At 43.3% G+C, this 17,376-nt stretch overlaps 1 protein-coding gene across 1 annotated transcript in view; it reads left to right on the forward strand.

The window, feature by feature from the left end:
• Positions 1 to 15,426, forward strand: part of zgc:110158 (uncharacterized protein LOC553590 homolog) — a 34,356-nt gene extending 18,930 nt beyond the window's left edge. Inside the window, exons 5-18 of the mRNA XM_061082570.1 lie at positions 6,743 to 6,832; positions 9,565 to 9,648; positions 10,860 to 10,919; positions 11,034 to 11,100; positions 11,705 to 11,769; positions 12,139 to 12,200; positions 12,315 to 12,360; positions 12,624 to 12,659; positions 12,767 to 12,821; positions 13,004 to 13,074; positions 13,300 to 13,378; positions 13,469 to 13,497; positions 13,614 to 13,715; positions 15,306 to 15,426. Coding sequence (XP_060938553.1) covers positions 6,743 to 6,832; positions 9,565 to 9,648; positions 10,860 to 10,919; positions 11,034 to 11,100; positions 11,705 to 11,769; positions 12,139 to 12,200; positions 12,315 to 12,360; positions 12,624 to 12,659; positions 12,767 to 12,821; positions 13,004 to 13,074; positions 13,300 to 13,378; positions 13,469 to 13,497; positions 13,614 to 13,715; positions 15,306 to 15,335 — 876 coding nt within the window. The 3' untranslated portion in view covers positions 15,336 to 15,426. The remainder of the gene's footprint in view (positions 1 to 6,742; positions 6,833 to 9,564; positions 9,649 to 10,859; positions 10,920 to 11,033; positions 11,101 to 11,704; positions 11,770 to 12,138; positions 12,201 to 12,314; positions 12,361 to 12,623; positions 12,660 to 12,766; positions 12,822 to 13,003; positions 13,075 to 13,299; positions 13,379 to 13,468; positions 13,498 to 13,613; positions 13,716 to 15,305) is intronic.
• The last annotated feature ends 1,950 nt before the right edge of the window (positions 15,427 to 17,376 follow it).

Genomic DNA, 17,376 nt, shown 5'->3' on the forward strand with positions numbered 1-17,376 from the left:
CACCAGAAGAATCAGTGTAATGGAAAAAGTGAAGAAAGCTCCATTAAACTCGATAATTAACTGTGTGATAAAAGTTTTGGAAAAAATACAATACATGTGTTGAACAGCCAACAGTGTTATACCAGGGTGTCCTAAAGCGTATCCTGCATCAGATCCAACCTAATTTCAAACTACTATAAAACCAACTTAGTGATAAAAAACTAAAATCATTGTATTCTTTCATCAAAGGGCAGAGGCTGAAGAAACTAAACTGGGAACGTCTCTTGTGCTTTGACATCTTTCAGTTACATCAGTGTTTTCTGTCATTCAATAGAAAATCAGACTTGAACCTTTTACTTAAGTTAAAGTAGCAACATCACAATATAGAAATACTATTACTGATAAAAGACCAGATTTCTTTAAATATAGAAATCGAAACTGCTTAAATGTACAGTATATATAATATACTTTTGGATAAATATTATCGATGCATCAATATGCACATCACTTGCAGATGGTAAAGGTGGAGCTAATTCTAATGACTTTATATAATGTAGGGCCCCTGGGGATTAATAAAGTATTTTAAAATCTTGTGTTAACCTCTAGGAATAAATTGCTATTTATTCGTTAAGCCTCTGTAGCTGTGATGGAAAAGGACGATAAATGATCATGTTGTCGTTTGTGGAAAAGACGAAACATCCGTCTTCTGGAGTTAAAACTGACTTAAGTTCCCAGTTGTTCTCATTCTCCTCCTATCCATGTCTCTGGCCTCTCTGCTGCTCATCTGAAGTGTTGGCTAAGTGGATGTTGTGTCTGCAGCATGTATTAGTGCTGTCATCCAGTTTGTGTGTGCGTGTGTGCACGAGTCCGCCAGTCTGGTTCAGTACTGCTACCTTGGCAGCAGCTTTTGGGGAAGCGTGTGTATGTGTGTGTGGCGTGCCAGTTTTGAGGACCAGCTGGGCTTTCAGAGATTTTACGTGTGTGTTTGTGTGTGTGTGCGTGTTTGTGTGTGTGTGCGTCTTTGTTTGTCAGACGTGACGGTGAGAGTAGCAGCCGTATCCTGTTGCTTCAGAGCAAAACACACTGTTTTGACTGGGCTGATAAATTAGCCAGATCACCACTGTCAGCTATTTTTCCTCCCCGTCTCCACACACACTCTCTCACTCTCTCCTGTCCTCACTCCTTTGCCTCCCCCCTTCCTCCCTCTCTCTCTCCCTCCCTCTCTCTGTGCGCTAAGGACAGCGGGTCAAGGAGACAGTGATGAGGTACATATCAGTGTGAACCAGAATGTAGATTAGTACGCACTCCAGGCAGGGATGCACATAAATACAGACACACACACACACACACACACACACACACACACACACACACACACACACACACACACACACACACACACACACACACACACACACTCGGATACATTTGCTGTCTCTCCCCTCTCTCCATCCAGTGTTGTCTCTGTCTTTATCCCTGTGAAAGGTATCAGGCAGAGGTCAATAATGTGTTGAGCACTATTGATCTGTACGGTGGGTCCTATGGGCGAGCAAGAGGAAGAGGGAAATGGAGAGGGAGGGATCAATGCTTTGCTGTACAGCCCATCTACATGCTGCACCGTGCCAGCCAATCAGATCATTAGTCTTTTGTTCTCTGATAGGCTATTCATCAACAACGCGGGCTTGTACCGCGGAGGAGAAGCGAGCGCAACAGGGTTTCCTCACGGGGAGCCGCTAACGTGGATTAAGACGTCAGCGCATTTAAGATATTTTGCCACAAAGACGCCGTCGTGGAGCCACAGAAGGCTGGATGGGGTTTATTACACGGTACTTGAGGGTTGTCTCGACTGACGCTGAGCAAACGTTTAAGGAATCAGAGGTTGTAGCTTTATGTTGCATGTCTGCCGCTTTTTTAGCCCGAAGCTCTAAACCTGCTTCTTCCCACAGACCAAAATCAGATTTAGTAGCCTCGGTAGAAATAACCACAGCATGAGAGTTTGCAGCCATGCGATGCCTGCCTCTGCAAAACACTTCTGAAACATCAACTGCATTGTCTCTGGGGAATTCAAGGATCCAACTAATGATTTATTTCTTTCATTAATCTGCATATTTTCTATTCTTGATCAATTATTTGCTCTGTCAAATGTCAGAAAACCACGAATTACTCGTTACAGGTTCCAACAGTCAAAGTTGTTTCGTCCCAACATCAGTCCCAATCTCAAAAGTCGTTTTCAGACATGAACTTTGACCATTTCCCTGAGTTTGCCTTACACATGACGAACACAGCAGCAGATTGTCCAGGTCAGACGTGTTCATAACAACAAGAAAATGTCTGGAGCATTCAGGCGAGGGGCTGGCGTCTGGGTAGAGCAGCAGGAGGCAGGACATGACGTATCATTTCTGCTCCAGAAATCACATGTTGTTTACAGCACATAGACGTCGGCTTCATCTCCTTATCACCAAAAGCCCTTAAATCTAGTTGCCTTTCCAAGGTGACGTCTGCGTCTTCTAGATATACGCCACCTCTTTTTCAACCTGAGAAGATTGTATTCATCTGTTGTTTTTTATCCGTTGTGCTCCCGTCGCATATTAGAAATAATACGTTTGAACACGCCCACTCCCTTGCTTTGAATTTTCTCCGGACATTCTAATAAAAGGCTGATGGAAAAAAATCTAGAAAATGTTCACAGCTACTGACTGGGAGATTTGCGTACTCACAAACCGTTAAATTTTCCCAAGTTCAGTAAATCTGGATATAGTGAGTTTAAATTTGGTTTGATGGTAGAGGTATGGACTAGTTATCTCTGACTTTAATGTTCCAACCAATGATTTATTGAATCCATTACTCTGCCTGTTTACTATTCTTAATTAATCATGTTGTCCTTGAAATGTCAGAAAACTATGAATAACAACTGTCGCAACATCTCAAAGGTGTCTTTGTTCTTATTGTATAAGAAGAAGATGAGCACCAGTTGTCCACATTTGATCATTTGTCAGTCATCATCATCAGTGATTTAATTTCTATTGCTTGTTTGTTGCATTACGCCTTTAAAAGAAATGCTCAGGTTAAGAGTTTCCCACTCAGAACCAGTGAGGTCAACACATGTGATTGTGTATTATTGATAGCCAGGTAACATCAAAACTTTCCTATTGTTAATTTTTTTTCGCAGACGTAGCTCTAGGACGGCGTGTTTGAGTGACGCTGCCGAGGAAGGCCATTAAAATATAGTTTACAGTTTAAACCGTGTAAATATTCCCAGACATTTGAAAATGTGTCCAGTGGGTTTCGTTGAACTTTCAGCCAGCCTCAATGAAAGAAACGTATTCTTCTCCTTTCTGTTGCATGTCAGGCATTAAAGCCCTTTCAAGTCGTGCTGCCACCCAGCGCTTCCCTCGCAGCGCGTGCACTCCTTCATTAACGGACTGTTCCATACGTTCAGCCCCAGAATGAATAATTCAACTCCACTACAAAAACTCCACGTTCATTATATCAACTAATTAGTGCAGCATTAGCGTCTGCTCTCCACTGTGCCGCCTTATTGAACTGGTTTCTTTTTGCATATAGGTGCACTCTTTTGTTTTGTGTGTTTGCTGTCTCAGTTTACCCGCAACAGTGTCAACAAAACAAATTCCTGCAGACTTACTTTCTGGGCGAATCAAGTTATTCTGATTCAAGGAGGCAGCCTCGTCGCAAAGGTTTTTTTTTTCCCTGACAGCCTCATACTTCTGAGCCCCGGAGTTGAAATTGAAAGGTAGATATCGGCGGTACTGTGGGTGCTGCTGCAGAAACTAAAAAAGCACTGTTGGATCCTTTTGTATTTCCCCAGGCCAGATGGTTTTAATAAAGAGCGACTGCATACTAAATCTACCTTACGCCTTGCTGGTGGCTACTGCGCCTCTCTGTGTGCTTTTAGTTTGCATTCGGGTTTCACTCGGCAAACTGAGAATTCACGAGCATATCGTTGGTCATTAATAGTGTCGAACAATAATGTGACCAAGTGATTGATAGTGAACAGAATCTCTCTCCTTGTAACATTATCTTCTTTTGTTTTTTGCCTCTTCCATCGCCTTTTTTCCCTCCTCTGCCTCACTCTCACATCTTCTAACTCACTCTCTCCTCTATCTCGCTCATGTGCCTTCTCTCTCTCTCTGTTTCTCTCTGTTTCTCACTCTCCTGCATCTTCTTATCCTCTCCTTCCCTCTCTCTCCCTCCCTCCCTCTCTCTCTCTCTCTCTCTCTCTCTCTCTGCACTCCTGGAGCGGGGGATGCCAGGGGGACAGAGTGCAGATAGGACCTGTCTCCATAGCAACAGCTTCTGCAAGCTGCTGACACCCTACTGGGGGAAGGCTGAGGGGAGGAGAGGTTGCGATGGGGAGGAATAGTACAGGGGTTGGGGCACAGGGAAGGTGTGTGCGCGTTTCTGTGTGCGTACATGTGTGCGTAAGTGTGTGTGTGTGTGTGTGTGCACCAGTGCTAGGAAAAATAAGTAAGGAGGGTCACGGAGAGGAGAGAAGATGGAGAGGAAAGTGTGCAGAAGAAGAGAGTGAGGGAGATGGATGGGAGGGAGGGAGGATGGAGAAGGAGAGAAAGAGGCAGCCGACCCTGCTCCTTCCCCAGGGACTCAGTGGCCTGCTCATGTTCACTAGCAGAATTAGCATAAAGATGGGGGAGGTGTATGTGTGTGTGTCATTGTGTAAGTGTGTGATTTTTTTTTTTCTTCCTTTTTTTCCCTAGTTCTCATGTGTGTCCGTTCGTCAGGAGAAAAGGGCAGCGAGTATATTTGTGTACATGCGTGTAATTGGGAGACTGCGTTGTTGTCCAAGCATACAGTGTGTGTCACATAGCTGTAGTGTGTTCGTTAGGTGTGTGTGCGCTGGTGAAACAGTGGATGCGTGATTGTGTGTGTGTGTGTGTTTGTGAGGCCAACTCCCTCCCCTGGGTCTTAAACCCCCTCTCTGTTCTGGTCCTGTAGCCTGTGGTTCTCCACTGTCTGCCTCTCTGTACTGAAGGCCTGCACTTTATGAGCCTGTGATGCAACTCTTAGTGTGTGTGTGTGTGTGTGTGTCTGTGTGTGTGTGTGCGCTTATGTTTGCCCGTTCTTGTGCTTGCGTGCATATGTGTGTGTTTGTTCTGCCGTGCTTATGTAAGCGCTCAGAACATGCGTCTCTGTCTATGTGTGTTGACAAGAATACAGTTATATCATATTTAACTCCCGGGCTGAATCACCACCCCCCCTCTTCTATCCTACGTTCTGCTTTTATTCTTTTATATTGTTTGACTGACGTAGAGGAGATTGGAATCAGTAGTGTTGTTGTTGCATGTGGCAATATGATGTAGTCAAGCAGCAGCTCTCATCAGGTTTAACTTGTTTTTGTTGCTTCTAAGCATTTTTGGCTCGCCAGCCTCTTTACAAAATCTAATACTTCATTTTGGAATTTGCATATACTTTCTGCAAAGTTAATATTTCATGATCTAATAGTGCTGCTAACAGTGCTGTTGCGCATTATGAATTCATGGTCAAATATATTTCTCATAAGATTTAGGATGTACTTTTTAAAGTCATAATATGAAACATTTGGTTTTGTGTCCTTGAATGAATTAGACCGTAATTGGTTAGTTATAGTTCAGCAAAAGTGAAGAAATAAACTTCTTCCCAGACATGAGGATTATTATGAGTCATTATTTCCTCCTTTGCTTTCTTAAAACAGCTTCTAATGATTAAGACATTATGAAACTCAACATATTGGCCTTTGACGTCTAATAATTATCAGTAATGTAAATTCCTCAATAAAAAATATAAAGATGTTTAATTGCATTGACTAGCATATTGATCTGAGTCATTATACCGCCAGTAAAATCAATGTTGAGTGGTTTCTGGATTTAACTCAAGAAATATATGTTCAAATATCATAGTTTAAGGAAAGAAAATGTATTTCTCTCAAGAGAGAGCTGTGATCATGTAATATCTAAAACACTTAATCTTGTTAAACTGCTACATTAAACAAAATCGTTAAAACCTTTTATTAAGAAAAGGACCAGTCATGGGCAAAGCTTTGATGCAAGGTAGAACTATCTTAGAAAAATGTCCCCTGTGATAAATCACTGTACAGATATGGTCTTTTGGACTTAAGTGAGTAGCTGGTTTTCGTGAGACACAATGTGACACACTCACTATATTTCATTTTGATCAAACATGAAAGTAGAACGTTGGAAATATGGATGTAGTATAAAGGTTGGACTAAGAATACCAAATAATTCAACGGTAACCACACTGAGGCTCTAAAAAGTAAAATGAAATGTAGAAATGCACATGAATAATAATCCCATCATTCATTAGCTGACACAGTGTGGATTCACTGAGCTGTGACCTGAGCTCTGCATGTGTATCTATGTGACAGCACACGTCTCAGGACAGACACACTCTGATCTCTCTGCAGTTTTGGGAGAGAGAAATATCTGAGTAATATTTTGTTTCTATTTCTTCTTCAATTCTTCCTCTTCACTCGTCCACAGAACAAAAGGTTGTGGTCAATGTCGCTCTCTCTTTTCCACAGAGATGAGGGCACAGTTTAGAGGTTATAATCGAAGACTCTTTCCTGAATTAACCATTAAAGTATAGATGCAGGGGGGGGTTCTGTGATTGCAGGTGCAGACACTGCCTCCTATAGTAATTTGGTGGCAAGTGCATCGTGTATGTAGATAGGAGTGTAGAGCAGTCACATACACAAATCACCACATTTAATCTTGTCATTTTGTATTTTCAGAGCGCAGCGGCAGCGCCCAGCCCGGTGATGGGCAACATGCCCCCCAACGACGCCATGCCAGGTGGTCCCATGCCCCCAGGCTTCTTCCAGGTATGACCCGACCCCCCCTCTGTCACTGACCTGCTCACCTCAACATCAGTTCCACTTGACTGTGGTTAACATGAGGAGGAGATCCACATCTTTCACAGTTCTTGCTGCACATGTTTCAATGTTGAATAGAAATAAGAATAACAAGTAGTGCTGCTCTCAGTGGGCCAGGATTACTGAACAATAAGTTATTTACAGATTTTAAATCAACTTTGAAATTGATCTGAAAACGGATCAAATCACCAAGATGTGGTTTTCCCAGGATTCCACAACTGTATTGAATGATTGTTAATCCTGATAAAACAAGTTTGTTGCTCATAACTGTACCTAAAATTTTACATTGGACATAAAATTCTTATTGGCGGCTCTTTTATGAATTCAATTAATGAACTTAATTCTTCATATGACACAGTTGCAGGTTGGGTGCAGCTCTCCCACATGTATTTCCTTTAATCCCCACATTTGTCCAAACAGTGTTCATTCCACTCCTGACACTTGCACTCACCACAGTCTCCGACGCTCACACTCGTCTCACTGTGGCTCTGCTCACTCTTCGCTGCCGCTCAACCGATTCATGATACAAACCATCCCATACTCATCCTCTCTCCACCCCTCCATCTCCATCCACGTCTCTGTCTCTGACCTGTCCTGGCTCTGGTTTTTGTGCGGGTAATGGCTGTCTGAAGAGTGAAAACACACACACACACACTGAGATATTATACAAACACATGCAGGCGAATGAACGTGCACACACACACGTTCACCGTGAGGCAGCGGTGTGATGGACAGCTATGGCATTTGGCAGGAGGCACGATAAGGTGGTGGAGTAGAGTAGGAGAGAAAAAAGCGAGTGACAAGATAGAGGGAAGGGTATGGAGAGATGAAGAGGGGTGAGAGGAGGAGGAGGAGGAGAAAGAGAGGAAGAGGAGGGGCAATGTTGAAGATCAGTGCCACACACTGGTTGTGGGCCAGTGTTTGTTTCTGTGGCTACCGACCACTCGCATTGTTTGTTGAGAGTGAGGCAATGTGCTGAGAGGGTGGAGGTGCTGGGGGGGGGGTACGAGTGAGAGTTCCACTGTGAATAAGCAAGGGAAAGGGTGGGGAGGGGAGGGGGTGAGGAGAGACGCATGGAAGAGCTATTTATAACATTGGTGCGGGAGTGAGATTGGGCGAGTGTTTGAGTGTGCATGTGTTCTTGTGCGCATGTGTCACTGTGTGTGTTTGTGTGCGAGTGTGTGTGTGTGTGTGTGTGTTGTCGTCTTCAAGGGACCTTAGAGTCAAAGCTCCGGTTGTTTTCTGCAGATGTGGCTCCTGCTCGCAGTCAGAGCTGATGTGAGCTCATGAAACCTGAACGATGCCTTAATGATACTTTTCTCATCAAAATACACACAACTCTTCAGTTAAATGTTATAATAAAACCTAACTGTTAAAAAACTTAACCACAATTAAATAATGATAGTCTAAAATTGGCAAGAATTGAATCAGATATTATTTGAGCAACGGTTCTACAATTTAATCAATTCGTCTAGATCAATCAGCAACTAGTGAGGATTGACAAAGGTTTTAGGATTATTATTTTAAGGCAAAATGTATTTTTGCTGGTTCTATCTAATGGCAGTAACCCAAAATTGCCATATCTTCCAGCCTTAGTTGCTGAACTGTAAAGAATTTGTCAAAAGATACAGAAAACCGGATCTTCGATTCCATGTTTCAGTGCAGGAGAGTCGAATTATTTCAATCCGAGCGCCACTTATATTGTTCAATGTGCAAATGAGTTCGTGCTACTTCAGATCTTCTGCAAATACTCTGACTCTTAGACTTTTTTTAATTTTTATTAGGTTATTTAACTTTTACGGCTGTAATGGCTCAACACAGGTGTTATCTATTACAGCCTGTTGAGGTAAATGGACAAATTTTAGGATAATTCGTAGCTTCAGACCTTCAGACATCTCTGCTGGCTGCACATCGGTGCACGTGCCCCCCCGACTCACTGAGGTCATCCACATGTGTTGTGTTTGTTCGCGTGTCCGGACGCCTGGGAGGGATACGTGGAAATTTCCATTTGCTGTTTTGTAAATTGGCCAGATTTTTATTTTCTTCTGACAGCTGGAAAATTGAAGAGGGTGGGGGGTTGAAGACGCTGATGGTGGTAGAGCAGAAGAGGGGCCGTGGCATAATGAGTTATTTATTAGGGGTCGTTAACCTCCCTTTCTTGGAGTTAGATGTCAGCTGTGTGTGGACGAGCCGGGGGTTGTTCTCTTTGTGGACGGTGTCGCGCTGAAGTAGATTTACATTTATCAGGAAATGCAACTTCAACCTATTTTCTTTATTTCCACCATCTTTTCTCTGATTTGAAGTTGCCACTAGCGCCTGTCCTGCCTCAGGAATCCTTTGGCAACACTGCCCCCATGTGGATAAAACGGAAGAACTACATGTAGTCCTCTGACCTGAGGGGTCCTGAGGATCTCTTCCTGCCACACATCTCAAGCCCATCCCACAAAATTATTATGTTTAACTGACTCGTTTCGGCTTAATTGTTTCCCCATTGGCTTTAATTCTGTGTTTTGCAAATTTTCCCAAATTTCCCCAAAATGTTCCGCTGTACCCCCCCCTCTCCCACTCACTCCCCCCTTCTCCTCCTCTCTCTTTGATAACTTTTGATCGGGCAATTCCCATCAGGTGTATTCGGCCCACCTGGCCCCTCCCCTCTCTGACATCGCTCTTCTTTCTTAAAGGGACCACCCGGCTCTCAGCAGTCCCCCCACGCACAGCCCCCCCCACACAACCCCAGCAACCCTATGATGGGACCCCATGGCCAGGTAAGACACCAACACTTTCTCTCAAACACCCCTGTCTCTCTCATTCCCCCCCAAACCCCCCCTCCACACACTCACCTCCCCGTCGCCCACACACAAGCTCTCTATCTCTCTCCATTCACCGCTCGCACACGTTCTTCTTCTTCTTCTCCTTCTCCTCCTCCTACCCTGGAGCCCTGTTAGTTCTAGTTTTGTTCTGGCTAATTCCCCGTGGATGTCGGCCCCTCCAGTTGCCAGCTCCGTTATGAGAGCCGAGCTTCCAGAGGTAGCAGGGCCTGCTCCTCTTCAAGGCCCAGAATCGGTTGTCCCTATGTGGGATGAATAATTCACTCCGTGCCCCTCCCCCAGAGCAGCTTGTCTGTGTGTGTGTGTGTGTGTGTGTGTGTGTGTGTGGCAAGGGGGTTGCACACTTTTTTGCTCCTCTACTCTTAACACACATGCACACACACAATCGCACACGGCTCCCTCCCCTCCTAGCACCTTATAAATAAAACAGGGGACAGGCTGTGTGGACACGTCACATATACATACAAAAACACATGGGCAGCACACACATGTACGGACAGTTGACACACACATACAGGACTGTCTGGGTTTTGGGCTCCTCCACCTGTCAATGTGATAACCGCATTTTCAGTGAATTCCCCATTAAGAGAAGCTTTCGTCAGCGTCTGTTTCAGGACTTATTCAGGAGAGTAGCCACCGATGCCACTGTGGAGGTGACGCCGGGGTTTTGGCAGCGCAGAGCTTCATTCTTGTGGTTTCTGGTTTCTGTCTTGTGTGCGAGAGAGTGCGGACATGCTTCCTCTAAGGTTTTTGAACGGTGTTGTCGGGAGTGAGGTGTCTCTAACTACACCGGGCCGACCACAAGCCGAATCAGCTTACACCACAGTGACAGAAAACACACACACAGGCACACTCATACACACACGCTGACCAACACAAATCCATGCTGTGGGAGTATAAAGAGAAAACAGATTCTGGCTCAGGTATTGTTTCTCATGTTTTCAGTCTGATGTGTTGAGTTTGATCTTTCAATGTCATCCTCCATCCTCTAGCCACACGTGTTCATTTGTTTGTCCTCGGTGTTGCCTCCTGTTCGAGTGCTCGTGGATTTATCAATAATGAAAATGTTGTTTTTTCTCTATTTCTTTCCCCCCTCCCTCAACTGCCTTTCTTTCACCCCTTCCTCCATTTCTCATTTCTCTTTCCAGCCTTTCATGTCACCGCGGTATCCAGGTGGACCACGCCCCGCACTCCGAATGCCAAATCAGGTACTGAGCTGGATTGTGACTTTGTTGACGCACTTTTTTGCTGAGTTTTGACAACTCTGAAAGTCCTAGTAAACATGGTTGTAGCAGAATGTTAATTATTTTGTCTTTTCTCAGCCTCCTGGGGGAATCCCTGGATCTCAGCCGCTCCTGCCAAACAGTTTGGACCCAACAAGACCGCAAGGTACGACTGGGGCCGATGTCGTAGTCCCAGGCCTGAGTTAGGACGCCTCAAAATGAAATATTTTTGTTTTGTGTAGTAAAACACAATGTTTGTAACAGACTCTGTTAGGACTCTAAGAAGTATTTTAATTATTGATCCTTCTATCGAGTTATCTAAAAAAAAACATTTTGAATACAGATCAATTCTAACACTTGGCAAATAGTTTGATGTCTGAAAATATTTCAAATCAAGTGAATATTCTATTACTAAAATCATTTTCAGTGTGATATTAATAAACTTAATTAGTACACTCCAGTCAATAAACTCTGGGTTGTGGGTTTATTAGAAAGTTACTGGACTGAATACTTGAATACTATATGTGTATTTGTGTGTGTGTGTGTGTGTGTGTGTGTGTGTGTGTGAGACTCAGGAAGGGCTCTGCACTGATATTAGCTGCTGAAGCCAGAGGGTTACAACTAATGGGATTAGGACGGAGTATTGTCTGTGGCTCGTCTTAATTCCTGACTCTTAGAGACGAGACATATGTGTATTTACATTGGCACAGGAGTGTGTGTGTATGTGAATGTCGCAGGGTGTTTGACTCTTTTTTGTCTTTTCTTCTCAGGACATCCTAACATGGGTGGACCAATGAGAATGAACCCCCCACGAGGAATGGCCATGGGCCCACAGGTATGATGACACACACACGTTTTGACATCATGTCAATAAAATGTGATGAAACACTTCATTGTCCTTCAGCAGACACATTTACGTCTCTTAAGAGTGTTTCAACTACATAACAATGAATTCTATGAATGTATTAATCTAATAATTTTACAGTGCAAGTTCTATTATTGGAACTAAACAGTCATCACATAAAACACATTCATACATTCTATATACGAATTATATAATGTCTTTTATGTTAGCAGATACAATGTGTTTTAGGGATAGTAACACACACAGTAACACAAACTCTATTCTGGACACTTATTACTAGGAAAAATTCCAGCAGTCTTCCCCCCCTCCTTACAGTGTTTCTCTTGTCTTGTCTTACAGAACTATGGAGGCATGAGACCTCCTCCCAACTCTATGGGTGGTCCCATGCCAGGAATGAACATGTACGTTACACATTCAAGTTCAACTCTTCTTTAAAGTATTTAAAAACAATCCCTAACTTTTTTTATTTCTCTTCAATTCCTTCCTCTTCCTTCTCCTTACCTTTCCCCCCTCAGGGGTCCCGGAGGAAGAGGGCCTTGGCCAGGACCTAATGCGAACTCGGTGAGTCTGAATTCTGTTTTTATAAAGCTGAACAAATTAAAGCTTTTTTCAAACATGTGGGAGAGGTTTACATTTGTTGTGTTGTTACACAGAAATTAGAGAAAAGTTTCCTGTAAGATATGTTAAGGGATATTCAATAGACAAAAGTACAAACTCTCTGAAAACTTACAACGTAACTTTTTAAACATTTCCAGGAATGAAACGTGTTGCAGGTTTCATGTCCTCTGACAGTCAGTTCTGATTTTCTGTTTCCTCTCCTGCAGATAGCGTACTCCTCCTCATCTCCAGGAAACTATGTGGTGAGTTTAAAATCCATCTAAACCAGTGTAGAATCATTTTTTGCTATTGTACTGATGAAGATTTTCTGATCAGTGTCATTCTGACATCCATCTTTGATGATTCACAGGGTCCTCCAGGAGGAGGGGGTCCGCCAGGAACTCCCATCATGCCCAGCCCAGGTGGTGCGTCACCAAACTATGTCCCCACCACTAACACAAGACGTCCCTTCCATCTGTCTCCCCCTGACTAAACAAGCATGACTTTGTCCCCTCTCTCCCAACAAATCACTTTAAATTTTTCATGTAAACATTCAACATCATCTTCCTCAAGGCAAGCAACTAAATTCTTTATTCTGATTTCTTAGATTCAACCAACTCCAGTGAAAATATCTATACAATGATGAATCCAATCGGACCAGGAGGCAACAGACCCAACGTGAGTCTTGCATGTGTTTGAAGTTCATATAACAAAAAATTACACAACTTTCACAATTATTCCAGCTCAAATAAGATTTGAACCACTTCACCGGACTCCAGTAGGATTCAGCATTAGAGTAACACAACGCTGCCACACTCTGAAATTGAATCTGTAAAATAATACTATTTACTTCATTCTGAGCTACAAAGGTCACAATCATTCACATGTACGTCTTTTTAACAGTTCCCTATGGGACCTGGGCCTGACGGACCAATGGGAGCTATGGGAGCCATGGAGCCACACCACATGAACGGATCACTAGGTTGGTTTTAAAAACAGAGTGACGTTTTAAATTACAAATTTGAGCTGAAACATTGAACAATTGAACAACTTCTCTCCTCCTCGTTCTCAGGGTCTGGGGATATGGATGGGTTGCCAAAGGTGAGTAAAATTCTCTTACATTTTCCGATTGGCTTAAATATTTATATATAATCATGACGTTTCAACGCTTGAATGTGCACATGTAAGTATTTTTTTCCCATTCTCTCTCCCTCCAGAGCTCTCCTAATAACATGGGGGGCATGAACAATCCTCCCGGAACGCCGAGAGATGACGGCGAAATGGGCGGGAACTTCTTGAACCCATTCCAAAGCGAAAGTGTAAGTAGAGCGAGTGAATGGCATCTCACGACCCCTTAACAGTTCTCCTTGACGCCCTGACATAAACCAGTGGAAGAATGCAAGCAGAGGGTTCACCTGAATTTGTCAGTATTAGTATTTTTCTGGTAAAGTTTGTGTCTTGTCCCTTTTTTTAGTTTTGACGCTGGTTAGTGGTGATGATTACAATTGATAGGTTTTTTGGTCGTAGGCCCTATAATCGTTAAACACAGCTTAACCTGACAAAGTAGAATAAGGAATGCCAAATTCACATGTGGTCCCCATAAGTTAAAATAGAGAGCACCAGCATTCAACAGGTAACCACAGTCAAATAAAGAACCGCAACACCTGCTAGTTTTCCTGCACAGTTCACACTCGCCATCTCGCATCCAAACAGTTTATCTCCGTGATGATTATGACACATCACATTATTAGAGCTGATTTCATGTGCAGTCAGATCCCCTCAGAACCAGAAACTCGTTGTGCAACAGCAAGAACTAAATATCTCTTTATCTGGGTCACGTCTCTGACCTGTAGTTTTAAGCGCTACTTCTTGCTTAAGCACAGACTTCATCCTGCCTGGGACACGGCACTGAAAATTAAAAATGCAAAACGCAATCAGTCTAAACGGTCGTTAAAAACAGGGCTGTACCAAACATCTGATGTTCTGCTTGCATTACAGCCGCTTGCTTCTCACTTAGGAATCATTCCGTGCCCTCCGTGTCAGTGATGTGATTATGGTTGATGTACTCTTCAGTGAAAATACGTTTGCAAGTTACATCTTAGGGTAAATAAGGAGTTAGGAGCACAGCAGGTGGCGGATGGTACTGCTCCCTTGCATTGTTTAAGATTGTGTCTCTAACTTGTCCTGCAGAGCCACAGGGTGCTCAGGCTGGAATTATGTCTGAGCCCTAATACCTTGATTCAACTAATGAGCAGTAGGCCTGGGTATCGTTTCAAATAGAGTCTGACTGATAGAAAATATCTGATACAGATATATTGGCCATGATTCCGAAAATTTCGCTTTTTAAACTCAAAGAAATATAATTGACACATGAGATTTCACAGTTTAACATAAACTTAATTATAAAATAGCTATAAATGGAAAGAACCAAATATGAATTACTTGTATTAAGAAATAAATACATGGATAAAATAATTCAAATTCTGTAAAATAATAATCCTCTTATGTCTATGAAAGGTTCATATTGTCTGATATTATCAGCCAATCATCAGTCGAGCTCCAATTTGACTGAGCTGCATTTCTTCCATTTGAGGAATACCTTGTGGTCAACAAGATTGTTTACTCAGGGAAAACAGAATAGGCCAAATTCTTATTTAAATCAATAAATTTAAGTTTAAGTTTGTTACTAAAAAAGTTCCAGAGGTCAGATACCCAGCTCTTCTCCTCAGAGATTGAATTATTGCATTATTGATCATTGGAGTCAGACCTATTAGAGAACGGTTAAAACCAAAGTCTGTGCTTCCTCCAGCTTTGCTGGGTTTGAGCGCCCTCTGGTGTTTGAATGTTGTCAGTGACATATCCACTCATCTGTGCCCTCCTCCCCCTTCCCCCCCTCTCTCTCGTTTCAGTATTCACCCAACATGACGATGAGTGTGTGATTTTACTTTTTTTTATTTTTTTTTGTATTTTTGTTTAATCCTCCCCACCCCCTATTTTTTTTCTTCAATTCAATCCTTACGTCACATCGGATTGGACCACCTTCTCACACACACACACATACATACACACACACACACACACACACACATACACATACACCCCCTTTTGTCCCTTCCTCCCCTCCGCCAACACGGGATCCGCTATTCTCCCCTTCCCTTCCCCCCCCAACCTTCTCACTGGGGAACTCTACGGCCACGCAGCCTTCCGGGACAGCCCTGGAGCATGCTGGGACTCTAATTAAGACGGGCCCCCCCGGAGCATGCAAGATGGCCGGCGGTCTGAACAGGAAGCAGTCACAGAGCCACAGGAAGAGCCTGCTCTCTGACTCCGGCCCTGGCCTCCCTGGCTTCCTGTCAGGGTCTAGACAATGAGCGAGGGACGGAGGACGAGCGCAGAGAGAAAAGAGGGAGAGAGGAGACTGGACAGAACAGCCCTCCCCCCCCCGAGGACTCAGTCTCTTTGCAGCTGCCTGGAAGCTTCTCAACTACGACTTTTTTATCGTCTTTTTTTTTTTTCTCCTCCCGTTGTTGTTGCTGTTCCCGACAGATCCAGTGGAGGGTCGGACTAAACAACCTTCGCCCCCCCACCCACACCATTCACCCTGTTTGTACATTTTGAACAGAGGTGTCGTGATGATCGGTGAACTCTTTATCCCCCCCACTCCTTTTTTTTTTGTGTATGTATTGTATCATTGTTATTTTTATTATTGTTATTAATGATATTGCTATGATCATTTTAAGATTAGGTTCTAATTTCTGTTGTTTCTAAGGGCACATGATTATGTTGAAGTCAGTACATGTGCACACAAAACCTGAACTTATTCGCTGTGTAACACTGCCCCCTGCAGGTGAGATTTGATCCATCGTGGTACTGATCGGGCCTGTTTTCTAAAAATGTTTTTCACAGGTTTCTTTAAAATCGCTAAATTGTGAACTTGTTCATTAACTCACACCAGAAGAAGTGGCTCCTTTTTTTTTTTTTTTTTTTTAGTAGCTTCCATGCAGTGAAATGCACAGCTCTATTTATTTATGTACCTAATTTGTCGTTTAAAATCATTGTTACTTTTTCTTTCGAAGTGTTATCCCTGGTCTTTTGTTAACTGCAGAACTAGTAGCAACCGTGTAAATATGCAGATCCTCTCTTTATCTCCAGCTGACGCCATCAGCCCCGTCTCTCCGAGCCCTAAAGGTGCTGAATCACAAGTGTCCACCTTCTGTTGTTGGTTTTTTGTTTTTTTTTAACCCCCACTCATGCTGCTTCCACTAACGCCGCCCACTTCGGTCACCGCTCACTCCGGTGTGAACGTACACTGCATTTGATCGTCTCTCTGCTGACTTGTAGTGAACACTCGGATTGTTTTTCGTTTGCTGATGAGTCCTGAACACACTGTGATGTATGTCTGTGCTTTTTTTGGGGGGGGGGGGGATTTGCGTTCACACACACATACAGTTGTGTAGCTTGCAGACGTTTTGTTCTCGTACATGCGGTCGCTCCTGGTGAAAGGACTTCTGGCTCTTTGCCGGTCGGATCCTTGGGTGTTTAGTTTTTTTTTTAAAGCAGGCTGTAACGAGTGGCCTCCCTCCCTTCGCTCATCTCGTCTCCTCCGTCCTCCCCCCCCCTCTCTCTCACCTTTCCAGCGGGCCAGCGTCAACACAACCACCCACACTTCACCCCTCTCTAATTTCATTTGTACAACTCTTCATCTTTTTTCGACTTTAGTTTCTTTTTGTAAATACTGTAAAATGCATTTTGATATCATTGACATGTTTTGATATTTCAGATCACAACTTAACAGTGGATCAGAAAAACTCGCTGATTCGGGGCAACTTGTGTGTATTTGTTCAGAGATGGTTGTGTCTTTTACTCAGAAATAATATGAATGATGAGAAACAGAAACTGGAGCTGCTATAGACTATTATGCTATTTCACCTCATCACAGACCGAAACCTGGGGCTTTACTGTGCGTCCGGGCTGTAGCGT

Source organism: Limanda limanda, chromosome 12 (genome assembly GCF_963576545.1).
Source record: "Limanda limanda chromosome 12, fLimLim1.1, whole genome shotgun sequence".
NCBI lineage: Eukaryota > Metazoa > Chordata > Actinopteri > Pleuronectiformes > Pleuronectidae > Limanda > Limanda limanda.